The 18,545-nt window shown below is 37.1% G+C and overlaps 2 protein-coding genes across 2 annotated transcripts; one reads left to right on the top strand and one right to left on the bottom strand.

Annotated features, from left to right (window-relative positions):
* The first annotated feature begins 4,697 nt into the window (after positions 1-4,697).
* Positions 4,698-11,248, top strand: LOC131667794 (uncharacterized). Its single transcript, XM_058941500.1, has 5 exons — positions 4,698-5,492; positions 6,346-6,480; positions 7,122-7,307; positions 8,541-8,887; positions 10,580-11,248. Exons 1-5 carry the CDS (start codon positions 5,393-5,395, stop codon positions 11,042-11,044), a joined length of 1,233 nt encoding a protein of 410 aa, XP_058797483.1. The 5' UTR covers positions 4,698-5,392; the 3' UTR covers positions 11,045-11,248.
* Positions 11,249-11,417: 169 nt separating this feature from the next.
* Positions 11,418-18,121, bottom strand: LOC131667795 (adipose-secreted signaling protein). The gene is made up of 4 exons (XM_058941501.1): positions 17,955-18,121; positions 14,038-14,152; positions 13,825-13,965; positions 11,418-13,622 (listed from the first exon to the last, which is right to left on the bottom strand). Exons 1-4 carry the CDS (start codon positions 17,965-17,967, stop codon positions 13,379-13,381), a joined length of 513 nt encoding a protein of 170 aa, XP_058797484.1. The 5' UTR covers positions 17,968-18,121; the 3' UTR covers positions 11,418-13,378.
* Positions 18,122-18,545: the final 424 nt, after the last annotated feature.

The following is an 18,545-nucleotide window of genomic DNA, read 5'->3' as shown; positions in this document are numbered from 1 at the left end:
TAAATAATATTAGGCATATATTTTTTCAAAATAATTTTAAGTTTTAAGATTTTCTAACATTTATGAAAAACTGTTTATACTGCATAGTTCAACGCTTTTTCTAACTATCCTAAAAACCCTCATTAATAGAAAAAAACGACACTAACACACAACTTTAAAAGAAAGATTTTCTAATTTAAAAATGTATACGTATTCCATCATTTTGTCCGACAATCTGTGCTCTCACGAAAGTGTCAGTGGCGTTTCAAATTCACAGCATGAAATCAGAAGCTGTTCTTTTACAATATCTTCATTGTTTACGTACAGTTCCATTTTTAATATATAATTCACAACACAATTAAACATACATTGATCATTAAATTGTATACCTCATAATTTGTATAATTTGTATACCTCAATAAATAATCTTTACCTTGAATGAATTCTACAATACGACAGTAGGCATTCTGCTCTCTGAAAGGAACTGGCGGTAAATAGTCGTCTTGCTGATACCAGGAGTCGTTCCATGGTATAAAAAAATTCACCTGATAACTAAAGGTTGATATTTCATTATCGAACTTATAGATAGATGCTTACCAAGATTTATCTATGATGTATCTTCAACTGCTACAGTTGTTTTTACTTTTCCACTTGTGAGTGTGTATCAATGAAGGGACGTCTGCGTGATATAATACAAGTCTAACCATTAGGGTGATTTTAGGGATAATAGGTCAGTTGAGCTTTTGTCCGTAATAACGTCTTTTTACGAATTTCTGATGATTGTTTGTAGATTCTTGTACACAAATGAAAAATAATGTGAAGGGTGAAGTACTTGACATTGATATGTCACCGCGTTGATTCGTCTTTGGAAATAATTCTTTGTAATGAATTTGTTAAACAAAGGCATTTTGCAACTTCCAATAAAAGAATTAAATCTTTAGATCACGGATATGCCTGTATCAATGGGAAATCTCTTTATACGTAGAAATATATAAGTGAGTGTAACTGTACCATTTACATAAGAACATGCTGTTTTTGTCAAATTGCTAAAACGTATGACAATTTTGTAACGAATGTAGCGTCTAATCTAAGCATTAACCCTGATAAGAATAATATGAAAAATTCATTAAATGTGTCGTCATTGACTGGATTATACGTAATCTTTTTGCAAGTTTGCTAACTAAGAAGAAGCTCTTACAAGACTACTTTTACACAAATAACATAAAAATCTGAACTTCAACAGCAACAGGAAAATATATGTAGTTTACAAAAAAATGGAAAAAAGTGAAGATACAAGCAAGTGTAAAGACAATTAATAATAATAAAAACCACAGGACCTATCAAATTTTCAATCTCTAATGAGCAATAAAGAAGAAAGACAGCTACATATGAGCTACCTATGAGGAGCAGAGATCGTTGCACCATACAGTCGTCGTCGACGACGCGTCGGTGTGTGCGTGTACATCATAAGCCCATGATTTTATCATGCTGTATATATGCAACACACGAAGGTCGTGATGATATGTAACTTTCACGGCAGCTTGCACACCGGCATTCGCGGGTCATAGTGAATATCACGCTGTGGGTTTCACTTTCGCTCGCGCGATCTCATATATATATATATGAGAGAGAGAACCATGGCTATTAAATTGTCATGCTTTGGCTCTCGCTTCCTTCCGGTCTAGACGTGGGTTAGAGACGTTTATTTTTCAAGCGCGGATCATCATTTTTTAATTTCACATTACTTCGGATCTTGCATTCGGTATTCTGCCCCGCGCGAAAATTGAGCGAGCGTATGACGAAACGATAAGAGCTCGAACAAACGGTTGATCCGTATCAGTGTCCAAACGCGTAAACCTCAATTCCTCGCGAGCAGAACAGCATCGTCTTTCACTTTCTACCGTCCTTTCGAAAAAGAACAAAGAAAAAAAAAAACAAACAAACAAACAAGATCCAAACGAAACGAGAGATCCCTCATCGCGCACCGCCGACGCTCATCATCCGAGCGAATCTTAGTAGCAACGCGAGAGAGCTGCCCCGTAACGATCTCGCGATCTCTTTCTCTCGCGGGCTCGCGCGTCGTTACGCAACGCGCGCGCATGCTCGTTAAACAATCTCGCGCGGTGCAACGACTTCCTAGGTCCTTCTCTTTCCTCCACGCCGTAAATCACCGCGGCGCGCCGGCACACAATGAGATAATGACGCGTTATGCCGCGGCGCGCGCTCGTTTCTGTAATTCTCGCCACCTTCCCGTTTACGTGGACGATGCACGAGGAAGTTCAGCTCTGGTTATTAGTTGAACATATTTTTTTTTCCTTTCTTTTTTCAATTGGCCGTTCGTCGTGTCTTTGACATTCGTACCGTTATTAATTACCTCGCATGGAGTGCGACCGTTATTTATATATGACTAAACAACTAGTGCACACGTGCTTCAAGTAAAACTTACCATTACGCATTTGTTGCAAATCTGTTTATTTTTTCATCTTGAAACGTGGAAGTATAAGGAGAGAAATTCTTATACGCAGATATATTCCCAAAAGGTATATCGATATCAGTTTAATGAGTTCAGTAAAGCAAATAAGAATAAAAAGTGTATAAGGTATCGTTTCATTAACGGAAGGTATGTCAGGGTCGGAAACCATTTGTAATCATACCCACGCAAGGTAATTATTTCGGAGCGTATGTGTACGTATGCGCGAAACGTTTGCCTCTCGGCTTGTTTGGAGTGGAAGTATAATGAGCCGTTACGCAGGTATGACAAAATATTGTCGCATCCCATTGCGAGCAAACGCAGTTAGTTACGAGACTGTCGTGAGAGGAGACATTTTTGTTTAAAAAAGAAGCTCTGATGCTTTCATTTTGCAGAGTACGATTACGTGAGATTTTTACGAAACTTTGATCGCGGCTCGCAGAACTTTTCCCCCGTGTACGGCAGTTTTACGATTGAATTTACAACCGCAATTCCATTTCGATTAGCGCTCCGTCATTAGCGCTGCCAAAAAGTACATTCATCGCGCGCCCGAACCCACGGCCGGCGAGAAGTGAAATTTACACGTGGACAATCGCAGCTCGCGGCTTTGAAGTAAAAGCGAGTAAAAATATCGTACACCTCGGCGCGGTCGACCCGCGCGCACACGTGTACAAGCGGAAGTCCACGAAATTCAAGTCCAAGTGCGCGTATGCAGACTTTCCTTTTCGCCGTGTAGCCTTTCGGAAATCGTGACTGCGATGCAATCGTCGCGAGTTTTCCTTTATGCAATCGTCCCAATTAGAGTCCCCCTCCCCCTCTCCAAAAGAAAGAGAGGCGCGTGCACACATGATTGCCATCATTGTCGGGAAGAGAAACTTTCAGCGAGCTTTTTTCTTTCTCCTTGGCTCTGTAGCTTTTCATTAATTCTTTGCTTCACCGAATTGATGATAATTGTTCATTATTGCTTATCGCTTACAAGCCAAATCGATGACTGTGTCGCGAATCAATGTATACGCTTCGGTTGCTTTAGCTTTTTACATTACAAAAGATTATTGAATTCAACTATTATTATTAAGTAATACTTATCATTTAGTATTGTTCAAGTAGCCCAATTTTAAACGTCAAAAATATAATACGATGTGTGGCACGATTCCTTAAATTATCTATAAATAATTTTTTTAAAAAAGTTGCGTGATCAACAAAAGCACACGATTGAATTGATTAAATTACCTGTTGTCGGTTCCTTTATATCGGAAGCAGTAACAATCAATTTGCTTACATTTTGATTCAAATTGAACAAAATAGCTTTAAAGTATTTTACATAAATCATTACAAAAATGAATCGCAAGCGAAGCAATCTAGATTTTCTAATTCGATCGACGAAACGGAAGTGATTTTGAAAGAGTTTTCATTATTTACTGTATGGCAATCGAATTTCACTTGTCCAAAAACAGTAAGTACAATTGAAATCGATTTATCGTCATGCCTTTGTCTCGGCAAATCTTCCTTTATTGTGCTCGCGTCGTAAATTAAAATAGCTGGATCTTTATAGAAACGTAAGTTTAACAATAGACATAGGCGCGCAAAAGATTTGTCACGCGATGGACATTTGAAAAAACACGTTAGACAGTCAATAATTCAAATTCGCGTTTTTGTCCTTTTTCCGTGCCTCATTTACAATAAATTGTTCAAATACATTGTTACAACGAGTGCTAAAATTGCTGGAAGACAATCGTAGAATATCATTGGTTCCACAAAACGCCGCGTACACCTCCTTATCGCGAGAGAGCTCGTTAATTTTTGCGATCGCACTTTTCTCAATTGACGGCGATTCCCATGTCGCGTGATTTTCCACGGGACCAGCCTCAAAACGGGTTCTCGTATATTTGGATGAAACCGTGGGCCGGGAAGTAGCTTTCGCGTACCGATCATCGGCCGCGCGCGAGACACTTTTCGCGTCGTAGGTGATCACAGCCGAACTTCTCACGGTGCTGTCGATCTTTGATCTTGGTTCCGGTGCGCGTATATCGAACGTTCGCTCGCACGCGGAAAAGGCAGCTCGTAGTTTTTCAAAGTTACGTATCGGCGCGCCGATCGTTTCCGCATTATTCGCTAATACATTGGTCCAGCTCCGCGGTCTTGAGCTGCGAAACGCGCCCTGTAATTTTTAACATATCTGCGATTAGCGCGAATTCGTTCACTCGTAATAACTCAATATCTCGGCAACGTCGTAAGTGTACCACGGCGCTCGCTGTAGGTCTTGGGCGGCGCTCGTTATTAACTCGCGGACAAAGAGAGAGAGAGAGAGAGAGAGAGATGGAAGAATCGTACGACTGCTACACACTTACTTACTTACCGAGTTTGTTTCTTACATATACGTCGCACGGCGCACGAGGAGCACGCACGCACGCGAAGTCTTGGGAGAGATGGAAAACTGGGCCCGATGTGGAATATACTGCATAGTAGGGGGGACCCGATCCAGTCGCCGACTTGACATCAAACGGTTAACAGGTGCCCCGTGCACGGCGAACTTGTACATTGTTTACTTCCGTGTTCGTTGAACCGAGTGCTGCTGCGCTCTTAACTGTTTCATCGATTGACTTTTCGTCGAGCTTCACTGCACGCGCGAAGTAGTCAGTTTTCGGTCTAATTCCAACATACAGACGCACGGCTCAGGGTGATTTCGAATGAACGATCTCCGTGCGTAATTTCTTTGCTTTAAGTCGAGGAAAACGGCTCCGAAACGTCAGTGCGCGCACGACATACCTCACTGAATAAATCATGCCTATGATTGATCTCATACCTGCTTGGCGTGAAAGACGGAAGTGCCAGTAACCACGAATAATCCATTTGGAAATACTTCGTCTGCGATCACAATGAGTAGAAGATAAGAGTGAGAAGCGAAAACGGCCAGCAAAATGCAACAAAAGTGGCCGTTTGAGGATGCATCACCCTCTGATAATGTTCTCTGTCGTCGGTGTTTTTCTCATTCTCTTGTGCTTTGTTTGTGCTTCTGTTGCGAACGACCCGGAGGACTTGCGAGGTCAGCGTTGCTTTTAATTTCAGATTCATTTTTATAATAGTTACAAATCGAGTTTTTTTTCTCACTTTAATAAGTATGATTATCTTATCAAAAGCCTTTGGTAGTATCTGAAGTGTAGTGTAAAAACACACGACAAACCTAAAAGTTTATAAATTTTTTGCATGCTTGTGCGAATCTACATCTCGAACTAATTAGCTGTACCTCAATCTGTATACTAATAATCACTTCATGAAAAAAAATCGGTGAAAACTAAGACGGACGATCATCTTCTCATAATCAAGCTTTAAATTTTCTATCGATTCAGATTCCTAACCGGGCGCTGAAAAAAATTCGAGTTTTTCACAAGTTACAGAGCGCGCACGCGCGACAAAACCTTGACCCGAATAAGAGCAGTCGTACTAACCCAAATCCTGTGTCCCGTAACGCGCGCGAGGAACGAAAGAAGATAAAAAGTAGAAGTGTAACAACTGTAACCGGCTTTTGTACGCTATTCGGCAGTGTCGTTTAGCGACATTATTCTAAAATGGCATTGTCCTCGTTTTTTTGTTTCTTTTTTAATTATCACGTTTGGAAGCTCAATATCGCATCTCGCTTGAAATTATTTGCGTATACGTCGATTGAAAAGTCAAATTACACGACCCGATTAATTGGAAAGGTTTGCGGTCGCGTGAGCCGCCGATTGGTATAAAGTCGGAACTGTATACGTTGAGCGTGAATTACAGGATGTACGTTTACTCGAGAATGCCGCATGTTTGCGGAAACTTGGTGCCGATCGCGGTCAAATCAAAATGCATTCGGGTAAAAGAAACATAAATGCTCGTAAATACTGAAAAATCATGTCTTTAAACACCAGTGAAACGACTGATCCACGATTGGGCACCTATGGTATGGTTAGCACCAGGCGAGCGCTTTCTACCACTTGGTGTACCTGAATTCTTGGCCAACGTGGAATCCGATGACAATTATCTTCGCACACGTCTCAGTTTGCGTAAGTGATAAAATCTGTTTTTATATTCATTCCTACTAATCTATAAAAGCTATTTAATGAAGAGCTTATCTCTCGAGCAATCAATTAGAAGATAATTGACGAGATTGAGAGAGACGAATTGAGAGAGTGGCACTGGATGTACCACAGACACACACGTGCGCGTGCTACTTTGACGTGAGAGACTCTCGCGGTTGTTGCATTAACTGACCTGCAAGTCGCCCAGCTCGCGTACATGACCCTTTTCACTGATCGATTCCGCTGGGGAATTCTCTTGTTTACGTGGGGAAATTTATTTGCTGTTGGGATCGCGAGGACGAGAAAATATAGAACGAAAACTTTTCACGGTTTTCTTTTGTTAAAAGAAATGTAAAATTTATATTTTTTTTTCACAAATCAAAATTTTTTTTTTTTTCGTTGTAAGTATCTTTGCGTTTATCCTAATTATTTTATAAAATATATATCCGATTTCCAACTGAAAAATTCACGCGAATTTCTCCATTTTAAAGACGAAAAAAAAATTCTTCGTTGAGTATACAATCGAAGTCAGGTCATATACGTTTTTCCCTTTAACATCGATGATACATTTTAACTTTCCTTTCTTTAAAACCAGCACATATCACACGCGTGTTTCTTATTTCCAGAGTTGCTGCTACAGAATCGCTCGTCCTTCTTACACGGACGTAAGCCGGCCGGCGATGTACCTATTTATGCCTTAGTCAAGAATTGCCTGCACGACGACTTTGATAGACCTGCTACTGGTGCTGCGGCTAACCCTAATGTGCTTGTCGACGATTTTGTTAACCCCATTGAAACTAATAATGTGCCTGGTAAGTTTATTTATTTTTTATGATACTATTATTGAATTAAAATTTGCAATTAAACGTAAGAATGTTGCAAACAACTTTTTCAATACAGTAAATTTACTGCGTATTTTATATTTCGCTAGAATGATATAAATATTCTATAAATTATCTCGTGAAATATTCTATGCTGCATTTCCTTCGTTTTATTATTTAATCTTTTGTCCAATACAATTAATTTTATTATCAAATAATGATTATTTTATTAGAAAAAATTTCAAAATTTTACAAATAAGTATGTTAGTAGGTTGTATAATTAAGAAGCAACGTATCAATTTTAAAACGAACAGAAAAAACAAAATTTAGTCTTATTGCTAACCACTTATGTAAAGAGATTGTGAAAGTCGTGCAAGTACGTATGTATATTTGAAATCCGGATAATATTAAATAAAATAATTAAGATAATATTTTGATGTAAAGAATAAATCAGATTTTTGTAAATATTTTCACTTTAATATAGGATTTTCCACTTTAGATTATATATAGAGTTTCCTTGTAGAGGAATAGTCATAAATTGCTCACTATAAGTGAACAAATGATATTCAATTTGATTGACTTTCAATTGAGAGAGCGTGCAATGTGTCCGTAAAACTCAGTAGACGCAATTTTAAGCCAAATATAAAAAATTTGGGAAAATGCGATCGTGTTAAAGAAAAACAATTCAATAGGATTATTAGGAAATCAATTATATGTATATACTTAATGAATCTAACTTAAATGAATTTTATTGAAAAACCTATTGATTATTGAAAAATCAAAAGATCGAGTTATATTGTTTATTTCAAAGTTCGAATCTACATTTTACATAGTAAAAAAACTTTATTTCATCAAATTATTACTTATTTATACAAAATTTTTCTTCATCTTTTCTATTTTAACGTTCTAATTCTGTTTCAACTTACATTCAATCTGAATAAAATATTTGGAATGATGAAATCACTCAAATTCATTCATATTTCCAATTCGAGTTACAGCGTTTCACCATAGATTGCGACAATTTTACATAGGTGCTGATTTATGTTCCGATATAAATTTTAAATGTTCCAATTAGTGATCAAATTGAAACGTTATCAATTGATTTATAATGTTATTTCCCGCATTCTTCAATTCACTTTACAAGCTATTCGGTATTTTATTAAAAATAAAAATGTGTTAAATCTTGAGAATGTTTTTGGATAAAGAAAACACCCGTAATTATAGGTAGCAGTGCTGAGTTCCTGGACTCGTTGCCACCACCAATAGCCATGGCACGGGGATTCTCACGCAACCGTTTCAGCCAAGACGTGAATATGCAAACTTCGCTAAAACTCGATGCACATAAACGGAAGAAGCTCAAGTTGCAGGCGTTGCGAGCACAGCCACCATTGCATTTCCACGTGACCTACTGGATGTTCTATCCGTTCAGTGAAGGCAAAGCCGTGTGCGTTTTGGATCTTGGCTTTTTAGGTAGTTGGCCTATACCGAATATTGGCGGAATGTGTCTTGGCAAGCAAAAGGAATATGGTAGTCACGTTGGTGATTGGGAACACGTCAGTTTGTATTTTAAGGTATCGTGAAAATTTTTTGGATCAAATTAACTCGACAGATATTATTTTATCATATCACAGATCTCCCATAAACGAGGCGACTTGAGTTAAGTCATTTTAAAAAGTTCTCGACTTAATCGAATGCTAATATTGACAAAACGATCGCAATATTTTCTGATCATTCTACGATTTCCTCAAATAATCTGTACCATAGAATACAAAAATTCATCAATATAAGAAGTATGGTATTCTATTTTATTAACTTTTATTCTATTTAGGAAATATATCAATGAATATTCTACATTGAATGACAACTTTTTTTTATATTTCTTAATAAGCTTGCTTTACGTTCCCGTGACAAGTAAGTGTATCTCAGCTTTTTCAAAAAATGGATCCAAACCTTCTCTCGCTATACAGATTCAACTTAACATTGACTCAATATAATAATAATCCTCTCGGTGGATGAATTGTCCGAGCGTCGCATAAGTAATGGATACGTAATCTCCTCTTCACGCGTTTGCGCAATCAATAAGGATCGCATTTATTTTAAATCGGCGCTGCCCTGACACTGATGAGTCGAAAATAAATGCCCTATAAGAAAATAAAGCCTCCTTGCGTAAATCATCGTCGTGTACTTGATGGCTTTCCGATACATTTGCTTATAGCGTAAATCGATCCCGCGATGCTTCTGGTCACGAGCTCAGCTTTTGTCGCTCGCAAAAGAGCGCCATGCTCGACGATAATTTTGATTACATGTCACACGCTTCTTATGAAAATTGCGCGCTACTTGCAATCAAATCGTCCAATAGCCATTTGACCTGTATTGACTTACGATGTGCTTCTCCCAAGTTTCTCTGACGTCGTGTGAGCGTGCCCGACTTTCGATAAAAGCTCGCCTTCAATTTTGTGCTTTTCAGCGTCGAGCGACTCCCCCTTTTTCTGCTCGTTCCGCGGAACGAGAAGCAGATACATAATAATAAGACGGGACGATGACGACGGCGGATATTACTTCTTTCTTTCTATCGCTTTTTTCTCGCCTGAGATGCTGCGATGCAGCAGACGTTTCCCGGGAGAATAGTTTTTTTTCTCTAGTGTTGTAACGACGAGCGCAGATACCGTAAAGTTCAAAAGACGGTCATTGTTTTTTTTCAACACAACAGAAGAGTTCAATTTTAACGAGAACATTCCAAGGAAATATCGGTCTACGCAGTCTTAAAATATTTTTTAGATGATTATAAAACTGTTTTATACGCTAGTGTTGAGAGAATGAAATTCAATACGGTAACAGAAACTCAGTTTTCAATTTTTGCGATTACAAAATTTCTTTATTGATCTTAAAAAAACATATATTCACGCACAAATTAACAAATTTATTTTTCGTAACCGACCTGTTTTAATGTTACGGAATAACCAGAAACAAGAAAAGTTGAAGTGAGATTTATAATTCTTGAAATTCCTTGAAAAACAGAGAACGCCAAAGTGAAAAAAATCCTGCTTATCTCTAATTTAGAATGTTTTTTCGAAAAAATACTATTAAAAAGAAAAAAAAAAATTTCATTCCTTTCTTATTCTTCAAAGTCTAGACTTGTTATCGAATTAAATAATTATAAAATTGACAAAACGTTTTGTGTACATACACATTACGACACCGTAGCGATTGATTTTAGAACATTAAAAAAAGAAAAGCAAAAATGACAATGATTTACATTCTAGGGCAAGGATCATCCGGCAGCGATGTACGTATCAGCCCACGATGCAGGCGCATTCTATCGCTACGAGTCACGCAGCAACACCTTCGTCTACGAGTCGCAAGAGACGCGTAAAGGTATCTTTCAGAAGCCCATTTTCCCGGAGCGAGTGCACACGTCCGAAGGTTCGCATCCCGTGCTGTTCAGCGCGCGTGGCTCGCACGGGCTATGGACGGCACCAGGTAAACACAAATTCGTACGGTTACCAAGGCTGTACGACGAGAGCGGTTTCGGCACGCCATGGCCAACTTGGCGAAAAGTCGAGATGCTATCCGATGAGAGCGCGCTGCCGACTTGGATGACGTTTACCGGCAAGTGGGGCAATAAGAAGAGCAATTGTCATCCTCTTGCCAAACTTGGTATTAATATCTGTGAGTTTGTCGACGGACCTACGGGCATTCCTACAAAAAAGATGAATTTCCGATGCTGAGTGCGTGACTACGTGTTAATGGGAATTTTATTGTTTATTTATTGTAGCTGAAATTGAGAGGACGCGAAACGTCGGGATTTCCTTACGTACTGTCGATGAATGGAGTTCCGACCTTTGGTAAAATGTCAAAAAAGTATATTCTTTGCAGCCCATTTAATGTAATCTGTTTGCCATATATCGATATTCGATCCTACAATCTGATTATCTTTGAAATTCAACGTTTATTTATTTGGAAATTTTATTAGTTGCTGAATCTAGTTAATCGCTGATCTTTATATAACCATATTCGTAGGTACAAAATAGACAAGACTGAAGAGTGGTAAAATAAAACAATCAACGTGATTTGTTCAATGAAGAAAGAACCATTTATTCTTATTTTTCAGTAGTGTTAGCGAGGATGAAGAAATTTTCGATTATTGCTCGTAAGCTCAATGATACTATCTGTGTCATATACAATTTTGGAACGGAATACACGTGTACAATCGTGCGTAGACGTTTTTCTTAATAGCGATTTTTTTGCCATTCAATGTAAAATATCGGTAAGACAAATACATTTTCACAGACGTAATTAGAGTTTTTTGATAGTGCAATAAATGAGAATTTGGCTTTCGCGAAACAATTGCTGTTTAATATACTGTTCAGGCTACTTTGACCAAGGCCCTTTGATTTATTGTTGAAATATGAATGATGTAATTAGCATACCGATTAAACCTAAAATTGTTTCTCATTTTAATTTGTAAAAAAGTTACTGTGAATCAATAAAGTTTTAATTTCGATTCCGATTTTCAGCTGCTTTATGTTTATTATCTTATTCAAGCCTTACTCTACATTTTTTCAAAAAATATTTACGTTTTTCTCTCTGTATTTATATTTGTACTAGGGAGAGCATGACGATTACATTATAGTCCTGCTCGTAAGTCATTTACATGCCTTGGCCAGGACAAGCACCAGTACGATATCGACACGTTTGCACGGAAGGATGTTTTTACAAGGTTCTGCAATCGCGCTACAAATATCCTTCCCATACCATACTGGCGCTTGATTCGCTCAAGGTACGTAAATAACTAGAACATTGTTCTTTTATCTACGTTAAATTACTAATAATAATTGAAAAATTAACTCGTTATTTAGGTTTCTATATCTTCACTGTACCTAAGGAAGGGAATTCTATTGTTTTCCATTGCTTTGTCGGACTTTGGTAGACATTACAACGTTGCGTAACATATTAATTTCTAACAATGTTTTTTTTTCAGTAGCTAACTGTTTTAAATCGATTACAAATATTTTCAAGGTAAGTATTATGAAAATGTAAGATTGAAATTCCTTGGCGACCAATTAGAAAGAGTATTGAAATCGATTTTAAGAAGAAATTTTTTTAGCGAAACAGTATAGAAACTCTTTTTATTATAATAGGTATGAAGATAGAAGAGTATAGGCTAAATTTTTCTTAACTATTATTGATATACAATTATTCAGTATGTTTTCTGTCTTTACTGGTTATCTTATAGTATATTTATTTACTGGCCAACAAAAATGATCCCGTAAAGTACGTTTTTCTTTTAGGTAAAACAATTTATTGTTTATCTACGTTAACATCAAACAGAACACAATTTATCAACTTCACATATCCTTTTCCATAAAAATAATGATAAAAAGCTCAATATATTCAAAAAGGATCACAATGGGACGAATAGAGTTTCAAGATAAATGCGGAAAAAATGCATTTTTCTTTAGAAAAAGCGATGTTTACGTACCAATCATATATGTTTTTTATCAAACATTTGCAGTGATGGTTCGAGATTAATTTTAAAAGGCATTCATTTTCAACACAAACTATATCATGTAAAAAATATACAATATCGTCAAATACTGAAGCTTCGGTCGTATTTTTTTATAAACTCTCAAAAATGAACTATATACGAAATGTATCGTACAATCTAATATATTTATTTATCTATATATTATCGAAACGCATTTAGGCATCACTACTTTGTTAATTATGTTTACTGGATTATTATAATCATCGCAAACTCGAGATGTGAGTCTAACTACTTGACTATTTATTTATTATATAGGCGATCATGAAATATTGTTTTATGTATTAAAGAAACATTTTTACATGATACAGCCACAACAGGGAACGCGCGCGAGGAATGCCCCTTCATTTTTTTGCTTATTGTTTTTATAACGAATATACCGCGTGATATACGATTAACGGCACTTTCATTGCTAACCTACTATGTATAAGTGTAAAGATGGGTGTGCAAGTTGGCAAAAAGAAATTGTCATTTCTCTTTGGGAACTTTACATCGAGGTTTCGAGAGGCGGAGGACGTCAGTCGGGTTTATTAATGTCAGCCGATGCTGCGTCCGCATCGTCACTTTCATCTTCGGCCTCGTCATCTTCTTCCTCGATCGCAATACTACGTATGCCATTGCGCAATATTGGCGTACCCTGATCCTTGCCGAACACTCGGGCATTAAGGTAGATTGTCAGTGGGGCACCTTCATCGCAACACGTTATCTGAAATGGCTCCTTGAGGAAACGCTCCTTGTGTACTGCCAGCTCGACTTTCATTCTGTAATTTTGATGTTTATTGCTTTGCATTGCGAATGAAATCATCGTTTTTCATTTCGATATGTCTCTAAATTTTCAAAAACAACTATTTCTTTTTTTTAACAAAAAAACACGTACAATTCATTGTTTCCATTAACATCGCGCCATGAAGCATTCGAACGACATCGTGCCTAAGAAAATCGTTAGCAAAGTTTTCAAAATACCTAAGATCATCTCTGTCCAGAGAGAAGTCGAAGACGCGGCAGTTGGGGTTCGGCTCGCCGACCATTACAGCCGGCCCCTTTGGATTGCCTTCCGGATGCACCAAACATACGTTCCATGGCACCGTGAATTCCACGTGGTACCTCAAAAAGGAATAAATCCATCAGAATTGCATCAGTACATTCGACATCTTTCGTTACACAATAATGTCTAACCTATGATGTATTTGCAAAAAGCCAAGATGTACGTTCAAGTGTCCGTGACGTAATGGCTGGACGACGATATTGTTATATCCAGCGCCACTCGCACTACTGAAGTGGACATAATGTTCTGAAAAGCCCAGTAGCATATATATACACATACATACATGCGTACGCACAGACACACGCGCGCTCACATACACACACACATCCCTTGCGGTCCACTTCAATTGTCGCTGCCGCGTGTAAACCGATATTCAGAGGGACATATATCCGATAAACTGCCGGGTTATACGCGGGGAGAGACCAACTGTTCACTTTATTGGATTGCTAACAACACTCATTTAAAAAGTTTCTTGCTTTCGCGTTTAATTTGACTTTGTATTCTCGGTGTTTATTTGTACTATACGTTATTACAGAACAATGCAAGAATGAAAAAATTATGATGTTTTGAAAATGTTCACAAAAAAATGAATTACAATCTAGATACTAATATGAGAAAATACAAATAAAAAATTCTTTATTTGAAAAAAAAGACACAAATAAAAATAATCTTTCATATCATTTCATCAAGGTATAATCTTCCATATCATTTCAAAAACCAAATTAATTTTAATCGTGCTCATCGCAATGAGAAAACTTTTACTTAATTTGACAGAGGAAATGACATAAACATTTAAAAGCTTGAAGAACACTTTTTGGTCTCTTATTTATAGCAACCTCTTGTACTCATTTGTGTTGCACCATATTTTAAGAACGAATGTCTTTCAAATGGCTGCGACGTACAAACACCAGACAGAAAAATAAATAAAAACCGAAGGTCGTGCAGCCAAATGACCATTCCTCGTTACAAAAATGGAAAGCATCGCTGCGTCGATTTCATTTCGGAATGGCTTCATAATTTTTCCTCGGGCGCAAAAAGTGCATTTGAATCCCGTCGATCGCCGCCTACCTGTGAAAACTCAAATCTTCTGCCGCTACAAGATCTCGCATATATGAAATCGTAAAGGCGAGGTAGTAAATTCCGAGCTCGCAAGTGATAAATCGCTCGTCGTACATGGAAAAGTGTATCGAGGAGGCAGAAAGCGAAAAGTTCGCGTGTACAGACGATGTCAACCGGGGAAATGTACGCAGAAGCGAATCCATAATCAACGCGACCGATCCAATAAATTTCCTTTCTTCTTCTCTACTTTTATTTGCGAGAAAATTCAAAAGTAGGAAGTCATAGCGAACATCATCGAGAGAGTGTCGTGTGCAGGCCGAGCGTGCAAAATTATACGCCTTCAATGCCTCTCTCCCTTTCTCTATCTCTTCGTATATCCCTTGTGGTGTTATTCGCTTCGCGTACATGTATAGATATAATTAATAGCGTTACGCGAGTTTACCGTCCGCAGCAACTTTTGCGCTCTCTCCTGGCCTGTTGTGCGTAGCACACTTTGTTAGCGGTAGCCACGATCCTTTATATACAACGGATAATTCGATTATGGAGTTTTTGTCGGAATCCTCTAGGATCAAAATTACATTCTAATTGTTTTTCTGCCATGTCACGGATTATCTTCAGCGCAAAAAATTTCTGTCGTCGTGGAAATCAAAGCCACACATCGAAAGTTACATGTTTGATTTACTACGAGCCGTCTGTGAATTAACTGAATTGTTAGTTCCGTGACATGATCAAGTTAACTTTTACAACGTGCACCTATGATATAGCTGACGAAATATTAAAAATAATTCAAATAACAATCAAAATTACCAGTTCTACTTTTAAATAAATTTGATTAAAAAACAGGTAAAATAGAATCATGTGATGGCAAATAAAGCAGTCTATATTCAATTAAATACAGCAACAGACGCAATAGGAAAATTTCGGGATGAAAATCATTTAATTGCCCGTGAACCTTTCATGGCAAACGCTAATATACTGGCCTTCGCAACAGAGAATGCAATTACGTTTGATAAGCATTTTACGTTAGTCAACTGCTGATCGGTATTAACCCATTTGGTAAAAGACTCGTGACCAACGGTTCTCGCTTTATCTTTATTGTCCATAAAACTTTACGAAACGCGATGAACTTGTCTCAAATACGATATAACGATGCGCTATATCGATGAGTTCGAGTTGAAAGCTTTTGGGAAATTTATTGTCTAGCGGTGTCGGTGGGAAAGTTGGAAACTAATAAATTTAAAGAAATTATTGTTTTTATTTCTGTATCGGAATGGAATCACTGTTGATACACATTTTTTTAAAGTGATTTATTTACGTAAAAACTATCGGTAATTTCTTTTAAATGGAAGTAATGTAAAGTAATTCAATATAATTGTCTATACATGCGTTAAGAAATATCGTCAACGATCATTGTTTATTGGATTAAATTGTTCCGAACAATTTGAGATAGAATATGGCGGAAATCCAAATTCTTAAAATGACACAAGGGTTTTTGGAATAAAAAATAAATGTTATTTTCAGTTGAAGATTTTTAACATTTATACATAATTTACTTTAAAAAATTTATATTAAGAGGCGTATATTTTTATTTGAGAAGGTTTCCACTATTTTTACGAAATATCTCATTTAAAATGAGAATAATTGATTATATTTTCTCATTTTTTTTCTTGAAAATTTCATTGATATGAAAGTAAAAACTCCAACAATGCGAAAAAGATTTCTAAAATTTATTGCTTTTTTAACACATTTTCTCAAAAAAAGAATTCCTATAAAAAGAAAATGTCTTCAATCTGAGAAAATAGTTAGTTACTCTAAGATGCATTAGCAAATTTAAGAACATTTCTTTAAAAATGCAACAAATTTGATAACTTTTTACTGTGTTCAAAACTGCAGTATATACTTTGTCATTTTAACAAAGAAAGAATCATAAAAATATCTAATAGAAGATGTACGAAAAAATTAGTAGAAACGTAAACCTCAGCAATCCTTTTTACATGCAGCTTTAATACAAAATAATAAATACAAACGTTAGAGTAGTAAAATATTAAAAAGTAAAACTTCTAGTTTTTCACAACTTCGAATAATCCTGAAACTTACAGTCTCTCCGGCGCGTTTGTTTTCCAACTTTTCAAGAAAATAATTCAATATCTCAAATTCCCAAGGAATATATTTCTAAATATGCACATTACAAGTAAGTTAAAAAGGAAGTGGCGATTTAAGGCGTCTCAAAAACGCGACGCGACACGCGCATACAATGGGCGAAATATAGGACGTGCTAGTTTAAATGTCGCTAATGATCCTATTTATTCCTCGTTCTTTGTTAAACTGTCGTCCAACGTAATATTATACCATCTATTCACCTTGACTTGCATAGAAATATACGAAATTAGCACGCAAAACTAGAAGTTTTAATGTTAAAACAGAAAGAGAGAAGAGAAAAAAAATGTTATTCTATCTAGTCTTATGAAATGTATAACTCGTTCAAGGAATTATTCTTTTCAAAAATCACTATAAATCTCCATGAGTAGAATCTTTAAGAATTTTTTTAAGAAAAAAAAAATTGTCATATTTGACCGCTTTACTTTATCTGACTGATTTACCAGACTGAAATCGACCGAGCTAATATACAAATTTTCCTCCTCTCTGTCTCCTCTTTTTCGTCGCATTTCCCGCAAGCTTCGCTATCTATATACATCTAATGCGAATGCATCAGCTGCTTCATAATCTCGCGCTGCGACACTTTATCATACATAAATGAGATGTCAAATTACTTGAATTCTCATCGTGTTGCAATTTTGTTTTTTGAGAGGCGAGTCGGTGAAAGAAGGTAAAAAGAGTGAAAGACGACAGTTGCAAAAACTATAACCTAACCTCACTTTCGTTACCAACACAAAACAAAATCCCTCGTCTGAATGAAAACATCGAACCACTGTCGAAAAGCACAATGAACAAACAAAGCAAAACAGGCGGTGATGTGTTTGCCGTGTACCTTTTTCTCCCATGCTACGTTAGGGCTGCGACACTGTGGCACCAGCACATGCTAGTATAAAAAAAACGTGCTGCCCTGATCCTCGTCTGCGCGCAGACCAACAACTGGCGTTTTGCTTACCAGAGAGCCTACTGATCTAGGCTCGCTTTTCGAGAGAACGCGCGCGACCGGAACGCCGCCCGCCTACGCGTGCGTAACTGTGTGCATCGTACCTGTGTGTCAAAGCAACGAATATATAGAATATAGGCCTGTGCGGCTGTGCATAAGATTTTCCACTTAAAAATTGACCGAGGGATGGCGCTTCGATGCGTCGAGGAGATATTTCGCGATCGAGAGAAGAGCGAAAAGTAAAGGCTCTCGATGAAAAGTAGAGGAGGTAGCGTAAGCCAACGAATCTTCGTAGCTCGATTTTTCAGTTTTATCGGCTTTATTCACCGGCCAGATTTATAGCGTTAGACTGCTACGAAACATACAAATGTTTCGCGTGTTAGAAAATATTGTTTACTTTTTTAAATTTTTTTTTTATGTTTACGTTTCATGTGTAGGTATAGAATACAAATGTATTCCTTTTTAATATAGTTTCCTTTTTAA

The sequence above is a fragment of the Phymastichus coffea genome, unplaced genomic scaffold, assembly GCF_024137745.1.
Source record: "Phymastichus coffea isolate CEN01 unplaced genomic scaffold, Cenicafe_Pcof_1.1 PCOF00071, whole genome shotgun sequence".
NCBI lineage: Eukaryota > Metazoa > Arthropoda > Insecta > Hymenoptera > Eulophidae > Phymastichus > Phymastichus coffea.
Note: the sequence above shows the minus strand (reverse complement) of the source record. Positions and strands in the feature narration are given on the sequence as shown.